The 19,161-nt window shown below is 46.9% G+C and overlaps 1 protein-coding gene across 6 annotated transcripts in view; it reads right to left on the bottom strand.

The window, feature by feature from the left end:
* Positions 1–2,802: 2,802 nt before the first annotated feature.
* Positions 2,803–19,161, bottom strand: part of ALPK2 (alpha kinase 2) — a 142,740-nt gene continuing 126,381 nt past the window's right edge. For 4 of the 6 annotated variants that reach the window (XR_013408104.1, XM_015122093.3, XM_077974715.1 and 1 more), the window contains one exon: positions 2,803–3,594. Coding sequence is in view for 3 of the 6 variants with exons in the window: in XM_015122093.3 (XP_014977579.3) it covers positions 3,378–3,594 (217 nt within the window). In the remaining 3 variants the exon portion in view is untranslated. Of the gene's footprint in view, positions 3,595–9,101; positions 9,667–19,161 lie in introns of those variants that run through there. The other 2 variants (XM_077974714.1, XM_077974716.1) reach the window with 1 other exon arrangement.

Below are 19,161 nucleotides of genomic sequence, written 5' to 3'. Positions count from 1 at the left end.
TGATATACAGCTAGATGATTAGACACACAGATAATGATTCCCATCAAATGTGCCCTGCACCTTTTGCTATTTTGGAACTTTCTAGAACTTCAGTGCTAAACACATCTGTAAGATCTCTGTGGGCAAAGCAGGCTATAGGCTGCCTTGTAGAAAAATGAGCATTTTATAATCTGTTAGCTATGGGAACCACTTCAGCAGAAAGCCTAGAAAGGGCAGATTTTCTGAAAAAGATGACACGTGACTAAATGAAGTATTTTCTCCTTCAAATCCCTTTACAAAAGAAAAATCCCACTTGTGGTTCCTTTCTTATCAAAATCTGGTGCCTGAGAGTAGTATATAGTGTGTATAGTATATAGCGTATAGTATGTATAGTTTGTATAGTAGTATATTGTGTGTGTGTGTGTATATATACACCTACCATTGTGTATATATATACACTGTACGTGTATAAGTATATACAGTATATAAGTATATATTAGTATATATACTATTGTATATATACACGATAGTATATATACTATATATGCTAATATATACTTATATATACATATACACCATATATACATAATATATATATATAGTGTATATATACTATATACTATTCTCAGGCACCAGATTTTGATAAGAAAGGAAACACAAGTGGGATTTTTCATATATACACACACACACACTATTCTCTAAGAATAAAAATACAAAAAAGTACAAATATATATATATATATATATTTTTTTTTTTTTCTTTTTTGAGACTGGGTCTCACTCCTTTGCCCAGGCTGTAGTGCAGTGGTGAGATCTCAGCTCACTGCAACCTCTGCCTCCTGGGTTCAAGTGATTCTCCTGCATCAGCCTCAGTAACCGTGATTATGGGCACCCCCACGACACCCAGCTAATTTTTGTATTTTTAGTAGAGACAGGGTTTCACCATGTTGGCCAGGCTGGTCTCAAACCCCCGACCTCAAGTGATCCATCCGCCTCGGCCTCCCAGAGTGCAGGGATTACAGACGTGAGCCACTGCGGCTGGCTAAGAATAGTATATTTTAAAGTAGAAGAAGCCAGGAGTCTTCTACTGAGAGCCAACCACCCCTCCGTGAGGGGGCTGCACACAGAAATCTCTGTGTTGGCAGCATTGCTTGTGGTGGGCGCCTCACATGGCACCTCCGTCCTGCTGTCAAGCTGCTGCCTCACACATCAGAACCCAGAAGTAGCCGGGCCTTCCCTTGGCCAGACTATCTGAACTCCAGGAGCCGAGGTACTCCTCTCAGCATTTCGGGGCCCTCCGGCCCATAGTCTAGACTGCCTCTTTGAGTGTGGTCCTGGGCAGCCACAGGAGATCCCCAGAAAGTTTCACAGAAACACACAATTCAGGCCCCACCACACACCTACCCAATCAGAACCTACGTATTCCCAAGATCCAGGGATTCCCGTGCCCATTCAGGTTTGCGAAGCATCCGTCCTCCTGCTCAGAGGTGGCCCCACAATCCTCCCAGCTGTTAGCCAGCAGATGAAATCTGTCTTAAGAAACAGCAAACTATGGAAAAGGCCACATATTTATGATTCCAGCTATATGACATTCAGGAAAAAGCAAAACTATGAAGATAATGAAAAGATCAGTGACTGCCAGGGGTTGGGGGTTGGGGAAGGGAGGGATGAATCAGTGAAGCACTGGGGAATTTTAGAGCAGTGAAATTATTCTGTATGTTGCTATAATGGTAGATGCCTGTCATGATACATTTGCCCAAACCCACAGAATGTACAACACCAGGAGTGAGCCCTAATGTAAACTATAAACTTTAATAACAACATATCGCGGTTGCTCATGTCTGTAATCCCAGGACTTTGGGAGGCTGAGGCAGGTGGATCACCTGAGGTCAGGAGATCGAGACTATCCTGGCTAACATGGTGAAATTCCGTCTCTACTAAAAATACAAAAATTAGCCAGGTGTGGTGGCATGTGCCTGTAGTCCCAGTTACTCGGGAGGCTGAGGCAGGAGAATCGCTTGAACCCGGGAGGCAGAGGTTGCAGTGAGCCGAGATCGCCCCACTGCACTCCAGCCTGGGCGACAGAGCGAGACTCCATCTCAAAAAAAAAAAAAAAGTATCAATATTATCTCATCAACTGTAACAAACATACCACACTAATGCAAGATGTTTGCAACAGGGGAAGGTCATAGAGTGGGGTGAGGAGACACAACGGAAATCTCCACACTTTCTGCTCATTTTTTTGTAAATTTAAAGCCATTCTGAAAAAGTCTATTAATGAAGCAACATTACCATTAACATTCCCATTAATGAAACAACAATATTTTTGTTACAAATGGTTGGGGTAGCAGATATTCTTAAGCACTTTGGGGTACATAAAGCGATCCCTGAGTTGCTATTGTATGGTGTGCTCTTGCCCAATTTCACATTTCACTGATGCAACTATGGGTGGGCTTTATGGCTGGGCATGATCCAAACTGGTAGAGAAGGAGGCTCCGAGCGTCAGGAGACTCAAGTGGAATGAGGGCTGGGAGTGGTTAGAGATGCCAGGATCCCTGTGAACTGGTGCCCCCCCGCCAGGATTAGTGTGCATCTTCTGGCGCGATCCACCACGGGTCAGCCCTGGGTTTAGGCGGCTCGGGTTTAAGGAACAAAGTAGAAAGTGACGGAACCTAAGTTGTAATGTAAGAATGAGGGAAAAACACAGATGCAAATATTTTGTGCTCTAGGAAACCTATTAGGAAATTACTAAATCCTGGAACAATGTAAAATATGGCACACATTCTAAAGAACAAGTATTTATAATGATACATACATCGTACACTTTTTGTTTAAATATGAATTTAATTAAACAGAAAATTGTAAGTGGCTGTGTGAATGATGGGAAGAGGCTTCACGTTACAGAATTCACCTCCAGCAACAATGGCATATTAGACACCAGTGGAACAACTTGACCCAGTGAGCGAATTCGTGATTTCTGTTTACATCACAGCAGGATGTGTCTAGAAATCCCAGGTTAGGAATGGGGGTGGGAATAATTTTGGCTGTGAACAGACTCTTCTCAGCACCAAGTCCTTGACAACACAACCACGTGCAAATACACAGATATACACATGACTTGAGGTTGGTAAAAACGCTAAACGTGTATACAAAGAATGGACTGTCTTTGAGACCGATCGTCGATTCAATCTCCCCATAAACCTGGTCACAAATCCTGTTCTGAAATAATTTGAGTGAAGACAGCAGGTGACGGGTTTAGAGGCATTTGGCGCACAGGCAGCTGGGAATAAGGATTGCCACACACTCTCTGCAGGCTGTGTATTCTCTCCTGTGTGGCCTCAGATTTTCCGTGGCAAGACTGTGTGCTGCTAGCCAGTGGCCATTAGTTTACCGAGGATGTTAGGTTTTCTTTTCGCCTGGGGTCTCAGACCCTGTCTTCTTCACTGTCATAGAGTTTGCTTGAACTTTGCTTTTCCCAGTGCTCGGCTTCTTCTGTTTCTGGCTATTGTTTTGAAGGGATTTCAGTCCCAGCATTTTGCAATACTTGTTACACTGGTGTAGTGCTTTAAACTGATCGATGAAGGTCATGGAACAGTTGCCTTTAAATCCTTTGTACCTGTGAGTTTGGGTGGAAGGAAACAGCTTTTAAAAACAGGACACTTTCATCAGTTTAAAAAGAAAAACTTGAAAGGGGAAACTAATGGTGCATGGAACATATATGAATTTCAGTTTTAGGTAAGAATGGCCACAGAGTCGGGCGCGGTGGCTCACGCCTGTAATCCCAGCACTTCGGGAGGCCGAGGCAGGTGGATCACGAGGTCAGTAGATCAAGACCATCCTGGCTAACATGGTGAAACCCTGTCTCTACTAAAAAAACAAACAAACAAATCAGCCGGGTGTGGTGGCACGCACCTGTAGTCCCAGCTACTCGGGAGGGCGAGTCAGGAGAATCGCTTGAACCCCGGAGGTGGAGGTTGCAGTGAGCCGAGATCGTGCCACTGCACTCCAGCTTGGGCGACAGAGTGGTCTCAAAAAAAAAAAAAAGGCTACAGGATAGACACAACTATTAGTGAGGGTAAAAAAACAAAGACTGTGGAATTAAGTAAGGGAAAAGATCCACTGGCATATTCAGTGAAGATCAAAGGCCTTAGAGTATCCAAGGGTCCCAGTTGCTCACCATTGGAATGTACCAGCATTTTATTGCCCTGCTCCTCATAACCACAATGACCAGTGCTGGGCTATTTGGATAAAACATAGATCTCTTAGTGATTGAAAGCCACCCCATCCCACCTAGAATTTCTAAATAAAGAATTTCAGAACTTTGGAACTAAAAGAAAGTATTTTGTTTAGACCCTTCAATTTACAGTTGAAGAAATTCAGGCTAAGAGGTCATGAGACTACCCCAAGAAAACAAAGCAAGTTGATGTAAGAGACAAGATTAGAGTGAAGCCCTCTGAGTCTTTCTCCTACAGCAGAGCTCACTCCCCTGGCAGCCCACTTTGTCCCCAGGAGAAGAAGAATTTTTGTCTCTGGCAGATCCTTTGTCCCCAGTAGGCTCTAGAAGGGTCCATGCTGACCCCTTGGCCAGGAGTAGTTTCAGGGGTTGTTCCTCTTGGTTGGGACATTTAAATACTTAAATTATAAACGGCCATGTTTTCATGTCCCAATTGTGGTAGGTTAGTGTGCTCCTTGAATGGACAGCTGCCCAGGCCCTGCGTCTCCCCAGCTATCTGCAAATGAACAAGAGATCCATCAAAAAACTGGTTGAAGGTGCCCTGGGTTCTGGGCAGAATGTCAAAGGGTAGTAGGCTATTGCAGCTTGTTTAGTGGCTAGAACGGTGACTCTGCTGGTCTTCCTACCAGTCACCAGAAAATCCCCAAATCCCATGCACACACTCAATCCAGTCACAGCTCCTCACAGAGTGCGGAGGAGGCCAGGTGAACATAGTGCCAGCCACATACCCTCCCCAATAAGTGGCATCTCCTTGAGATGTCCAAGGGTTCTCCTTGTCACCACAGATGAGCTTTGTCAAAGGAATTTTCCTTCAACGTGAATCCCATGGGGATAAACACTTTGAAGCAGCACATATATAAATCTATAAGGTCTATGTTGGATCCACTCAGCCCCTCCCCATCAATGCATTCTCCACACTGCCACCAGAGTAACCTCTACAAAACATAAGTCATGTCATCTCCTGCTTACAATCCCATTGCTGTCAAAACGAAGACAAAATTCCTGAACCTGCCTGTGATCCTGCACTGTCTGGCTGCATCTCCCAACCCATTGACCTCTTCAGCCATTAGAAGTGTCCAAGCTCCCTCCTCCCAAAAGTTTCTGCTTGCACTATTCCCCCTGCATGGGATGTTCCTTCCTCTTTTTTCTAGATAAGTCTTGCTCACTTTATTTATTTATTTTATTTATTGAGACGGAGTCTCAATCTTGTTGCCCAGGATGGAGTGCAATGGTGCAATCTCAGCTCATTGCAACCTCTGCTTCCCGGGTTCAAGTGATTCTCCTGCCTCAGTCTCCCGAGTAGCTGGGATTACAGGCACCCACCACCACACCTGGCTAATTTTTTTTTTTTTTTTTTTTTTGAGACGGAGTCTGGCTCTGTCGCCCAGGCTGGAGTGCAGTGGCGCGATCTCGGCTCACTGCAAGCTCCGCCTCCCGGGTTCACGCCATTCTCCTGCCTCAGCCTCCCGAGTAGCTGGGACTACAGGCGCCCACAACCGCGCCCGGCTAATTTTTTTATATTTTTAGTAGAGACGGGGTTTCACCGTGGTCTTGATCTCCTGACCTTGTGATCCGCCCACCTCGGCCTCCCAAAGTGCTGGGATTACAGGCGTGAGCCACCGCGCCCGGCCTAATTTTTTTTTATAGTAAAGTTGGGGTTTCACCATGTTGGCCAGGCTGGTCTTGAACTCCTCACCTCAGGTGATCCACCCACCTCGGCCTCCCAAACTCCTGGGATCACAAGCATGAGACACCACGCCCGGCCCTTGTTCACTTTAAATTCTCAGCTCATTTGACCTTTCCAACCAAGTCACATCTCCCTGTCATAGACTCTCCTGGACTGTGCACCTCCTCTTTGTGGCACGGTCCCACACACAGTCTGACATCTGTGAGTGGATGAGATGGTTAATTTCTGTCTCTCCAGTCACTGTAAATTCCGTGATGACAGAGGTCAACACTCTTTGCTCACCACTGTACCCCAACACCTAGTCCAGTGCTTAGGAAACGGCAGAAACTCAACAAATAGAGGATGATTGAAAAAAAGAGTGGGATGCTTTTATTTTAGTGGTTGTTCAGAATGCATTTTCATTTGTCTATTCTTGTGTTGACCTGTATCCGTGCTGTGTGCTTTAAAAATAAAGTCACATGGGAGGAAGGGACAGCAACTTTCCTACCTCCCTTCTCTAGAGTGCACCTAGCCAAGAACTGTGCTTGAGGCTATGGATTCAACAGAGAACACGCAAGACATTGACCCATGTTGTCCAGTGAAGAAGACAGATATTGAAGCATTACAATGAAATATGATGAATCGATGCAGGGGAAGCATTGCCGGCTGGTGAGCCTGGACAATAATTGGTGGGCTTAGTTTCTGTCAGTTTCCTGATGTCCAAAGTGTGAATAATAATAATGCCCACTGAGGCGGGTGGATCACAGGGTCAACAAATCACAACCATCCTGGCCAATAATGGTGAAACCCCAACCCTACTAAAAATACAAAAATTAGCTGGGTGCAGTGTCGGGCACCTGTCATCCCAGTTACTCAGGAGGCTGAAGCAGGAAAATCATTTGAACCCAGGAGGCAGAGGTTGCAGTGAGACCAGATGGCGCCACTGCAATCCAGCCTGGCGACAGAGTGAGACTTCGTCTCAAAAAATAATAATAATAATATTAATAATAATGCCCATAGGGTTGTTGAAGGGATGAAATGAGAAAATCCATAGAAACCATGTAGCTCAAAGCATAACACAGTAAAGAGTCAAATGATGTTGATCATGTCATTGTTATAATTATCAACATTACAACTCATGCAACGGATGCGGGCTTCCTGTGGAAGAGACTTTGAAGCTGAGAGTCAAAGCTGAGGGAATTCCCAGGTAAAGGATAGGGGCAGAGGGTGCCTGGCATTCAGGACCAGTGACATGTAGGCCCCAGTACTAAACGAAAACAGGGGCTCCTTGTTCAAAAAGTGTTAAGAATTTCAAGACAACAAGCACAGAGCATTAAACCAAACACAGGGCCCTTCTGAGTGTGAGGTCCTGTGCACAAATTGCACATGCACGAAACTAGCCCTGCCCGGTGGGAGAGAGTGCTGGCATGGTTGCTTAATAGGGCCAAAGGCAAACTGGCAAAAAGAAGTCTGTAATGCTGGCCTGATGCGGATTCTGTAGCTGATATGATTCAGGAAATCAGGCCTCCTTCACTGGCTGGTAGAAACTATAAAGGTCAACACACCTGGACTGAATGGGGAGAGTTTTTTCCCTATGCAATCCAAGCAGGGTTTTAAGCCCTTAAAGGCGTGCAAGGTTTCCTTCCTCTGTGAAGCCAAAGCAGCAGTCTGCAGCTCCACCCTGCCGTGTCTGTTACAACTCCAGCCGCCCCTCCTCCTCCTGGCAGGGGACCCGCTCTGCCCGTGGGAGCCCACGGTCCATGGCCTTGTGAAAAATGACTTGGTTTCTGAAAGCCAAGCTTTCTCATTGAAGAAAAGGTCAACCAAAGAAAGAAGTTGAGTCTGGCAGAGTGGGAAATCTTCTACTGCTAATGGGATCATTTTTACATCTCTATCTTCCTCTGCAGGAGCTCCCCGAAAGGCTGAAATGTCAGCCTGTCGGCGTTTCCTGTGTACCCTCTCTCCTTGGTGGGACGCGGGGCCAGCGCGGCCTGCTCCCTCAGACAGGATGGCTGGCTTAATCCCACCCGCCGCTGGGGGCACCCGCGTCGCTTCACACCAACTTCTGAGCTCCTCAAACTGGGAATGCCACGCTTGGGCAGGGGCAGCTTCCTTCTCTGAGCGCATTGGAAACATGTTCCGGTCATTTGCATTAGGACTGCCTCGAGGCTTTTCAAATTCAGACAACATCTGGTCTCTGCAGAGAAAAATAACTAATTCACACTGGGACCTCCCAGAAAGATCACCGCTTGGTCCTGAAGCACTCGCTTGCCAGCAGGTGTTAATGCCAGGTAAAAAGAGAGCCCCTGTCTAACGGTCTCCACCTCTGGAATGGAAAAAGCTGAGCTGGGTCAAAGGAGCCTGACTTCCGGGCAGCCCCGGGTAGACTTCTTTCAGGAATCGGCCTCCTTCTCCACCTCCACTTAACCTCTTTCTTTAGACCCTCGCAGAAAAGCTGGAGTCAGGCAGCAGAGGCTCGGATGGCTGTTCCTGGGCAGGGTGAGGCCAGAGAGCCAAGGCAGCCCTGCACCGTCTTGGAGACGCTTTCTCAGCCCTTAGCTACCTTCAAGCTCCAGCTGCAGTGGGCTCTCTCCACACCAAGAGAAGACATCTGTCCAACCTCCTCCCTACATCTTCTTGAGAACCAGACACCCCTCTCAGAGTTAGGGGTGCGTGTGCCCATCTTCTCTCCACAGATTATGATCTCTCTCAGGACACTGCCTTATGCCCGGAACTCCTGTCCAGGGGAGGCTTTTCAATAAATGTTGAGGGAACAAATAAATGGGGACCAGCCCCATCCTCAGCACTACCTAGTCCTGGTCCTACTCTTGTCTCCACATCACATTTCTGAACATCTCTTTCTCTAATTTTCGGCCCTCACCTTGGCCTGTCAGACGATGTTGAACTTCCCTTTCCCTAGCTTTCTCAGGTGCAGATTTTTTTTTTTGCTACCTAGCATTTACAGAAATTACAGATCTTCCTCCTTTCTCAATTTGGTCTCTGTCTCAGCCAGGATGTTGGGCTGCTGCTTTGACCCATTGTTCTCACAGACTGACAGCCATCACCAAGGCCATTGCCCTTGCCCAAGAAGAAAAATAGGGCAACACCCTTTGTGTTCTTAGACTGATTATTCCAGATTCATTCAAAGGACATGAATTCAATGACGTCAAGCTCTCCTCTACCCAAGCAATGGGAAATGGAGGTTTCCCTGCCTGTGACCCACCTTGCATGTGACATGTGCCACCCGCTGCCTCGAGGATTGAATCTGGAGCTGCAGGACATCTCTCCAACAGGATCACCATTGCAGAAACTCACTATCCTTTTCATGTTGGATAGATGTAGGGGGTTGAGTAGCATCCTTGCCCACCCCATCCCCAAAGTCATGTCCTTCCCAGAACCTCAGAATGTGACCTTATTTGGAAATCACGTCATTACAGATGGAATTTCTTAAATGAGGTCACACTGGAGCAGGGGAGGCCCTCAATCCACTGTTACTGGTATCTTATAAGAAGATGACAAAAGACAGAGACACACAGGGGGAATACCATGTGATGCTGGAGACAGAGGTTAGAGAGATGCGTCTATCAGCCAAGAAACTCCAAGGATTGCCAGCAAACCCGGAAGCCAGGGGAGGGGCATGGAACAGACCCTCCCTCAGATCCTGCAGAAGGAGCCAACCCTGCCAGCAACTTGATTTCAGTCTTCCAGCCCCCGGAACTGTGAGACAATCCATTTCTGTCATCGGAAGCTCTTGGTTCATGGTCATTTGTTATGGCAGCCCTAGGAATCTAACACAATGGAATAAAGAATCTTGTATTTGAGATCTTTTTCAAATATTTTCATTTTAAAAAATCTTAACTTTATTGAATTTTACTAAATGGGTCTTTTTATCCTTAACCTCTAATTAGTATAATTTTTTCACCTGTCACTTGGATGTGAATCTATCCATCGGATGTGAATCTATCCATCTGCTCTCACAATCTCCAGAATTGGAACACTAAATTTATTCCACTCAACAGCATTGTAATCCCAGCACTTTGGGAGGCTGAATCAGGAGGATCGCTGGAGCCCAGGAGTGCAAGACCAGCCTGGGCAACATAGTGAGACCCTATCTCTACAAAACAAAAACCAAATATGAACAGCATTCAGTATAGTCTTTTCTCAACTATATACCCCCCTGGATGAGAGTGGTCCCTACGAATGACCTCAAGACCCTATTAAAATGCTGATTTGGATTCAGTAGGTCTAGAGTGGGGTGGAAGGTTCTGGCATTTCTACCAGGCTCTGGGGGGTATTGATGTCACTGGTCCAGGGACCCCCTCTCCTTTGAGCAACAAGGAGATAAACTACTCAAAGTGTTCAGTGATCTACACTCATCCCTATTTGACTTTGGAAATGTCTTTAAACTGGAACACAAGTATATCTTATGTTTATGAAGTTAGTGTCAAACAACCTGACAAAGTCACACTGAAACATCCCACCTGGGGAGGAGCTATGGAGGCTGTTTCTACAGTCCTGCCCTCACTCAACAAAGATTTATTCAAGATTTGCTATGTGTTAGAAACTGTGCCAGGCTGATGTCTTGCTTGAAAACAATTTCTCTCTCCTCTCATCCTAATAATGAATGGTATAGCCTTTCAGACTCACACAGAAATCACCAACTGATAGCAGCAGGGTGACTGCCCTCTCTCCGGGATCTGCTCACAACCCTGCTAGACAATGTATTGGCTCCAAAAACACCTGGAGAGCAGGGGTGGAGGAAAGTCACAGAAACTTCCAGCCCTGGCTGAGTTGGAGAAACCAAAGTTCTTGGCTGGCTTAATAAAGGAAATGAAGACAGGCAAGGCAAACCTACTGAGAAGTTTTCCTGCACTTTGGTAACCCATTAGATGCCAACCAGAAGCTGCGTTGAACACCTTGAGTTTGAGATCTTTTCTGAAGAAAATTTTCATGCAGAGGGAATGGCTACGAGGACAAGGAATTCGAGGTCAGGATGGGGGTGAAGAATTGAAACAAAGCCCTGGTCTGATGTGTGATGTGTGTGTGTAAAATAAAGCCAGGCTGGACTTAGGCTCTGCTAGAACAGACTGTCACCTGTGTGGAAAGGGAGGGACACTGGGGAGCTGTTTCCACCTGGAAACAGCAAGAGATTCCTAAAGTGCCACTCATACCCCTCATTTTTCATGTGTACTCATTGATTTCTTCACTGATCAGGCAGCAGCTGTGTGCCAAACACTGTAGGGGAACTAAAAAGGATTAATTAATAAGCAGAGTGGCACTTTCCCAAAAGCGGCCATCTTGGAGCAAGCTGTCACATCTCAGCGGGAGGAAGTTCTGTGGAAACCCGGAGGGTGCCATTTTCACACTCCTGAGCAGATTCCTACAAGATTTCCTAGATCAAAGACAGCTTGGGGTTTATCTGGCAGAGGGAACAGCATAGTAAGGTTCAGGGGCACGTTCTGAGCAAGAGCAGGCGTTCTGAGGGGAGATGCTGTCAGAGGATATGTGAAAAGGTTTCAAAGCCATGCTGTGCCATTTCTCCTGTGACATGCTGGTTTCCAAAATACGTTCTCATGAGCAACAGTCCCACAGGAGTCTTTGAAATTCTGTGGTGTAAATGCTGTGAGAAATGCTATATGATATCTCTCCTAGGTTTGGTATGGGAGGTAGCTCACGCCTGTCATCCCAGCACTTTGAGAGGCCAAGGCGAGAGGACTGTTTGAACTCAGCAGTTTGAGACTAGCCTGGGCAACATAGTGAGACCCCACCCCTACAAAAAAATTTTTTTTAATAGCTGGGTGTGGTGGTGCTTGCCTACAGTTCCAGCTACTTGGGAGGATGAGGCAGGAGGATCACATGAGCCCAGGAGTTCCAGGCAGCAGTGAGCCGTGATCAGGACTCCACACTCCAGCGTGGACAATAGAGAAAGACCCTGTCTCAAAATAATCGTAATAATAATAGTATCTTTCCTTGTCCCTAGGACATTCAAAATACACATCAGCTCTTTAAAGACTCTATGAAGTCTCACACTAAAGAAGCCTCCTGGCCGGGCATGATGGCTCATGTCTGTAATCCCAGCACTTTGGGAGGTCGAGGCTGGTGGATCATGAGGTCAGGATATTGAGACCATCCTGGCCCCATCTCTACTAAAAATACAAAAATTAGCTGGGCGTGGTGCTGTGTGCCTGTAGTCTTAGCTACTCAGGAGGCTGAGGCAGGAGAATGGCTTGAACCCGGGAGGCAGAGGTTGTAGTGAGCCAAGATCGTGCCATTGCACTCCAGCCTGAGTGACAGAATGAGACTCCATCTCAAAAAAAAAAAAAGAAAAAAAGAAAAAAAGGAAACCCCCTAAACTTATTCAACCCAGGGTTTCCCAAAATTGCTTGACAACAGAAATCTTGTTTCACATAATTACTTTGAAAAGCACTTTAAAAATTCATGGAGTTTTTGAGGGTGGGGATGTGGTAGCATAACCAGATCTGTGTTTTCTAGAGAAGTTGTCCCCTGAGGATGTCTACAAGGTGACCTTCTCTTGGGGCAGGTGACCTTCAGCAACTGATCTCAACAAAATGCCATCTCAGCCACCACTGCCCCTCCCTGGGCCAGTCAGGGGAGCCTCCAGGCAATTCTCCCCTGCTTTCCACCTTGTCCAGGTGAGTGCAGGTCAGATCATGTCATGGCCAAGCAACTGCTTGGATGGCCCCATCTCCCTCTGAACAAAGTCTAGCCCCTCCCCTTGTTTCCCGGCACTCTCTGCCCTTCTTGCCCAGTGCTATGGCTGCTCCCTCAGTCCTCAGTTGAAGCCACAGTCCCAGCTACCCCAACAGAAACCAAGTCCTGGCCCTATCTTCCCTCATCGCCTCCCTGGCTGGAAAAAAACAAAAAGAAGAATTCAAAAAGTTCCCTCCTTCTGCAGAAAAATGAGAGGGAGAGGAGGACAGAAGTGCCCCACCTTCAATGAGTCTGGTCTCTGTGTCAGATGGCAACATATTCTAGAATCCCTGTACATTTGCATTTCGCTTTTGATGGCACCCTCAACCAGGAGGTTCTGTGAGACAGGAGTCCCGAAGAAGAGAGCTCAGAGAGGAGCCCAGGGGAGGGGGAGAAGCACTCATCTACTATGCGTCCGTTTTTTGAGGTCACGTGAGTCCCATCTCCATGAATATGCAGGAAGCACACAGTCCATTCCTTAGTATCTGAAATGCAAACTGGAGTTGAAGACAAAGAACCCAGGAGGGGGCGTTGTAGGTAGACATTCACCAAATAAGCAACCTGAGATTCACCCACTGCCCTAAGCCCCAGAGCTCTGATTCCCAAAGGACTGTGCTGGTTTTTATCTGCAAATGGGAGTGAAACCACCTTTGCAGAAATTATAACTCAGAAAATTGTGACAGTGAAAGAGATCTGACCTAACCAACTCCTTCTTGCTTCTAACCTCCAAGCTGTCCTTGTTCTTTCCTGGGCAGAGGCCAAACTAACTTTGGGAGGAACTTGGTTTATAGTTTAACTTTGAAACAAAGACCATAACAGCCCTTTCCCAAAACAAATCCCCTTCTTGCTTGGGAACTAGACTACCTTTGCAGGACTAACAAATTAGCCACAAGATTAGAAATTACGGTTTAAGAGTCATGCAGCTGGAGGCTACAAGGTTCTAAACCTCCCCAGTTGCTCCTAAGGATGACATCACCATTGTAAAATCTAAGCTTGGAGCTTGAGATGTTTTTCAGACCCTGCCCTTGATGCATCAACTGGCGCCTCCCAGATCAATAAACTGGCTCATGTAGTCATGTGGCCCCCACCCGGGAACTGACTCAGTGCAAGATGACAGCTTCGACTCCCTACGATTTCATCTCCGACCTGACCAATCAGCACTACCCCTACTTCCTGACTGCCAACCCCCAAATTTTCAGGGAGACTGATTTGAGTAATAATAAAACTCCAGTCTCCCATACACCTGGCTCTACGTGAATTAAACTCTTTCTGTGTTGCAATTCCCATCTTGATAAATCGGCCATGTCCTGTCTAGGCATACAGGCAAGGAGAACCCAGAGAGCAGTTACAGGAGCCTCTGCAGGGCCACAGGGCAGGCAGTTGAGGTGAGGGAGAAGTGCGCCAGCATTCCCACTAGGTACAGGCTGTTTGAGAATTCACGATTCGGAGGAGCAGCTGGGCTGACACCCTGGGTGGAGGTGAGGGTGGGTAGAGGCAAAGCCATATTTCCAGCGTGCTCCAAGTTGCACAGTGAGGGCTGCAGGGTCTTCCATATTGACAAGCTCTAAATCCTCACGAGGGATGCCCACCACTCTGGAACATCACTCCGCAGTTCGTTCCTCACTCTTTTCCCACAGGCTCCTTTCCCTCTGCCTTCAATCAGGCAGGGTCTCTTTAGACACACACACACACACACACACACACACACACACACACAGAGGCAGATACACAAAGACACACACGTACACACACACACACAAAGGCAGACACACAAAGACACGCACACAGACACATATACGCACACACACACATTCCCCACACCTCCTTTTCTAGCTACCTTCTAGACTTTTTCTTGTCTTTTGTGGACAAACTTGTTTAGTTGCTGGCATCTTAGCAGCACATTCCCTCTCTGATCTGTCACCAGGCTCCCACCTGGTGACACCGCATTGGCTTAGACGTTCCTGAAGGCAGTGATAACTTTTTTCTTGTCTATTCTGGTCTTCACCCTGTCCTGTCCGCTCAGGCTCTGTCACCCCTGACCCTCTCGGCCATCCCTGCACCTGCCTCGTGCCTCTGTCTCCCTCCTACTGGCCACCAGTCTGTCTTGCAGGGGTGATCTCGAATCTACCAGGCTTCTCTAGACGTCCTCTCTGTTCAGACTCATCTCTGAAGCTGGATGACAAGCAATGCAGCATCTGTCCCTGAGTCCTCAGGTCCTGGGAATGGACTGGGCAGGGGGACAACTAGGGAATAGGGTCAGGAGTGGGAGGAACCCGTGGCTCCCAATTCCAGACACTTCAACAGAACTGTCCTTTGTAAGACTTCTGGGCAGAGGCCAGGAGACTGCTGTGCTAGTCCCTCCATGGAGGGGGCGTGTCCTGGCTGGCTCTGTTGGGCCTGAGAGACTCCCCTACACACTGAGAGCACTGCTTATAGTAGGATCTCCCTTGCCAACAACTGCAAAAATCACCACTATTCCCTTCAGACTTCCCTTCAGCCTCCAGACTTCCTTAATGGCAAAGACTGGCCACATAAATCAGCCAGCAGGCCAGTCGGTCCTACTACAGAATAGCCTGACCCGATGAAGATGGGATGCAGGCGGGCTTCCAGGACAGGTGACCATGGGGCACGCGGGGAGAAGAGCTATCTGGGGCATAAAATTGCCTTTCTCAAGCCGACAGGCCTGTGAGACTGGTCTGCTGATGCCTGGCATTGGGGACTCGGCTGAAATGTTTGGTGTTCTACAGTGACAAGGCCCTGCTATGACATACTTAAAAGGCATCAGGAATTCTGTTCCAATGTCCCTTTGTTTCCTCTCCTGGCAGACTCATGCATTGCTTTAAATACTCTGCCTAGAGTCACCACTCATGCACATAAGCCTATTCTTGGGGCGTGTTTCTTTGGATTAGATTGTTTCTTCCCACGTCCAGGTTTGTTTTGGCTGTTCCTCTCCAGGTATGGCGGTGTCTCAGTCTTGCGACCGGGCAAAGCATCCCAGGTGGCTGCCGTGCCCTCCACCTGCTTGTGGGCATTGAGGGCAGAGCCTTTCTTTTGGAACTCAGCTTGACCGAGTGTGGGAGTCTATTTTGATCTTTTCTCCTTTTCATGGCCAGGATCAGAGCTAGGCACGCAGACGCCAGTGGAGCCTGCTTTCTCAAGGCAGCTCTCCTCCTGCTACGTGAACGAATCATCCAGGCTTCTGTTCAGGGTCTCGGGAATTTGGCTTCCATGTCAGGGACGCCTGACACATGACACTCATCCTTAAGTCTCATCGTTCCTTCTTCCAAGGGTGGAAAGATGCAAGGCTGGCTGGCAGCCGCTCTGAGGGGTGCCCTTTATGGTTGTCCATATTAATCTTATTTTGGTCCAATGCTTACTGCCAGGGACGAAATCTGCTAATGGTACTTTTCTTTGTTGTATTTCAATCTGGCAACCGGAAACTGGCTTTTTAGGGGAGACTACAAAGGGCAAAGTATTGGTTCTGGTGCCCTCTGGTGGTTGAACTGCAATCTCGTCGCCTGCCCCAGGAACTCCCCCACTGGCTGGAGAGAAGCATGAGTTTGCAGGTCGGCTCCGCTGCCTGGGTGGCTTTAGATCAGTCTGGAGTTGGTTAGGTTACGTTTCCAAATCTCCAGTTATAAAATTAGGCATTTTTTCCTTGTGTAATTTCCAATCAGAAATTTGTTCAATGGTCCAGTTAGTATCTTGGTCTGTCTAGAAAATGGATTACTAGATGTCAAGACAATCTTACTTGCCATACTTTGTAACCTGAAATTTTTGTACCCAACATTTGCCAAAAGATTGAGGTGGCTGAGGTACAGGGGATGTGCTTCCAGACATATGTATATCTCTGGCTCCCAAGAGAAATACGACATACTCCTGTTGTAAGGAACATACAACGAAGTAAAGTTGAATTAAAATGAGTAAATCATGACAATTCTCTATTTTATTTGATGAGATTAAGACTAATTACTCCTGAAATAGGACCATAACCTTTGACTTCATTGAACAAGAGAGCAAAACAGGTTGCATGACTGGGGTGTCAGCAGCCAAATATGTGGTCCTGATTGAGACATATGGGAATATTTTTTTTAATGACACACAGAGCACTGCTTCTTATGATGGTGCTATTCCTCCAGCTGAGCCATGCCAGGTACCAGCCCCCTCATAGAACTTGCGACTGTCCCTTTGCATCATGAATGAACTAAGCTCATGCACAGTTGCTTGCTAAGAATCAAGAGAACTTCCTCAATCAACCCTTATTCTTCCATCTTCTCTCCTGCTCTCTGCAGTCTGTGATGCTCGCCTTCCTTTCTTCCCCCGGCTCATTTGCCTCCCACCTGGACTTTCCTGTCTGCAAAGTGCCGTTGAACTTGAGCCCTTTCCAAGTCTGTTCTCATGATTTAGCTCCCTTTTGCAGCTTTGACATTCACTGGAGAACTTTTTCAATTGTGCCTCGGCCTCCCAGCATTGAGGATCTGCCCTTCACTTTGGGGTGCTGACTTCAAGCAGGAAAGATTTCTTGACTCCTGCCTATAAGCAGGCTGCCCCATGCCCCATGCCTCCTCACCTGTGAAGTGAGGAGGTCGGACTTGATCACTGGTTTCCACTCCAGAGGGGTTCCCAGGAGGTCTCTCAGCCACCCCTTATGCTCTGTTTGGAGAAGTTTTCCCTTTTCATCAGTTTTTCAAACTGTGATTCTAAGATATATTTATTTTGGGGGGAAAAAAACTTTGTCTTAAAAGGTAAAGCTTAAATAAAAGTTTTTAAAAAACAAAGGAAAAGAAGATCTAATATCCTTGCCAAAGCTCTCAAACACTTCAGAATCTCCTCCTCTCCCAGCTCCTGCTCCCTGGCCTCTTCTTGGGTGGGAAGGCAATAAGTAAGTAATACTTTATAGACAGCATTCTGTACTGGGCTCCAGCCATCAGCGCTTCTAATGGGTCTTGGGCAGCTATCCCAGGCCAGATAAGTCATATTAAAGCTGAGAACAAAACCAAAGGATTGGATTTCTTTTTCAATCAGGAGAAAAAAATATATACCATTTGAAGCTCCCAGTTGGTCTGGGTTCCTGGAAGCTGTTGACTTGCTTTTAAAAGATGTCTTAAATAATCACGACCATCTTCATTTTTGAAACTTCTTGGGCAGGTTTCTTTGTTTTGGTAGAGAGCTGTTCTAAATAACAGCATGAAATTTGCCTACTCTAGTGTCAGGCTAAGACATGAGGAGGGAAGGGAAACTAATATTTATCTAGCTCACTTCCAGTTTCAGGGGCTAGGTGTAGATTAACTGGTGGAATACCGAGGGCAAGCCGGAGTGTCCCGATGCTGTACATCACTGCCTTTAAGAACTTAGTCACATGCCCACAGTCACACAGCTGGTATGACGAGAAGCCAGGATTCAAACTAGGGCTGACTGATGCTTGCATCTGTAAGGTTCTGCAGAGCACATGGAGCCTGGAAAGGAAGTCTCCATTTGGAAAATCCTTCTGGGGTCCAGAAGCCTCCATAAATAGGGCACCATATAATTTATCTTCTAAATGGGTACACTTGTTCAGGATAAATGCTAAAGTGTATGGGATGTGAGGACCTCAGGCATAAAATGGTACCATCATGGGGAGACTGGGATAGACGTTCATCCCCCTCATCAGGTAGGCTAGGCACATTCCTATGATGCCGAGAAGCAAGGCTACTTACTATCAGGAGAAACAGAAGCAGCAGCATCACAGTATGAACTGGGTCTCGCTCTAAATCCCTCGCTCCTTCCTCCCCACTTCATCATAACCCCTCCTAACGCGCTGTCTTCACAAACCCAAGGACACGCCCAATTCCCTGAAGTGTATGCCAGCCAGGTCTCCGGTGAGCATGGGGGAGAAGCCTGGAGACAATTCCAACATAAAACTTCATCATCACTGAGCCACCGCAGGGAAAAGGTCCAAACCACATCCTGGTTCTAAAACCCAACTGGAAGCTTTGTGCAATCAGCAAGAACTTCATGAATCAGACTTACTGACCTGGAGGTTAAAAGAAAGAGCGATCCCCTTCCTACTTTTTCAGATCCCTCTACTTCTCTCTGTCCTTTAATGAAGCTGAAAATTAGCATATTTGTTGGATCGTGGCTGACACTGATGGTCTGAAGTAACCAGAAAGCTCCCATGGATAAGTTGTTCTCAGCCTTGGGAAAGTAAGCTGGATTCATCCCACCACTTTATTCTCTGTGTTTCTGATGCTTTGACATCTTGGGCCTTACTGGCCCTGGAGAGACTCTACTCCTCTCAGGGCTGCATATTCCTAGAGATAGTAAATGATCACCTTCCAGAGAGCCTTTCATATATATGCAAACCAACAATCCAGAACCACACTCCTAATACGTCCTCTGTGGACTCTCATACTGGGGCCACTATCCACCTGCCCTAATCACCCCAGTGCGGGTACCAGACACTAGGGCCAGCCCTATGTCCCAGAGACTGCTGGAAATGTCAAATTAGCCAATCCCAGACCTGTTTATCCTCCCTCACCTATTCCTTCCTGAATAAACCATAATATTTTTGCCTGTGTTTTCCCCTCACTTCC

The sequence above is a fragment of the Macaca mulatta genome, chromosome 18 (genome assembly GCF_049350105.2).
Source record: "Macaca mulatta isolate MMU2019108-1 chromosome 18, T2T-MMU8v2.0, whole genome shotgun sequence".
Lineage (NCBI taxonomy): Eukaryota > Metazoa > Chordata > Mammalia > Primates > Cercopithecidae > Macaca > Macaca mulatta.
This window is presented reverse-complemented; position numbering and strand designations above follow the sequence as displayed.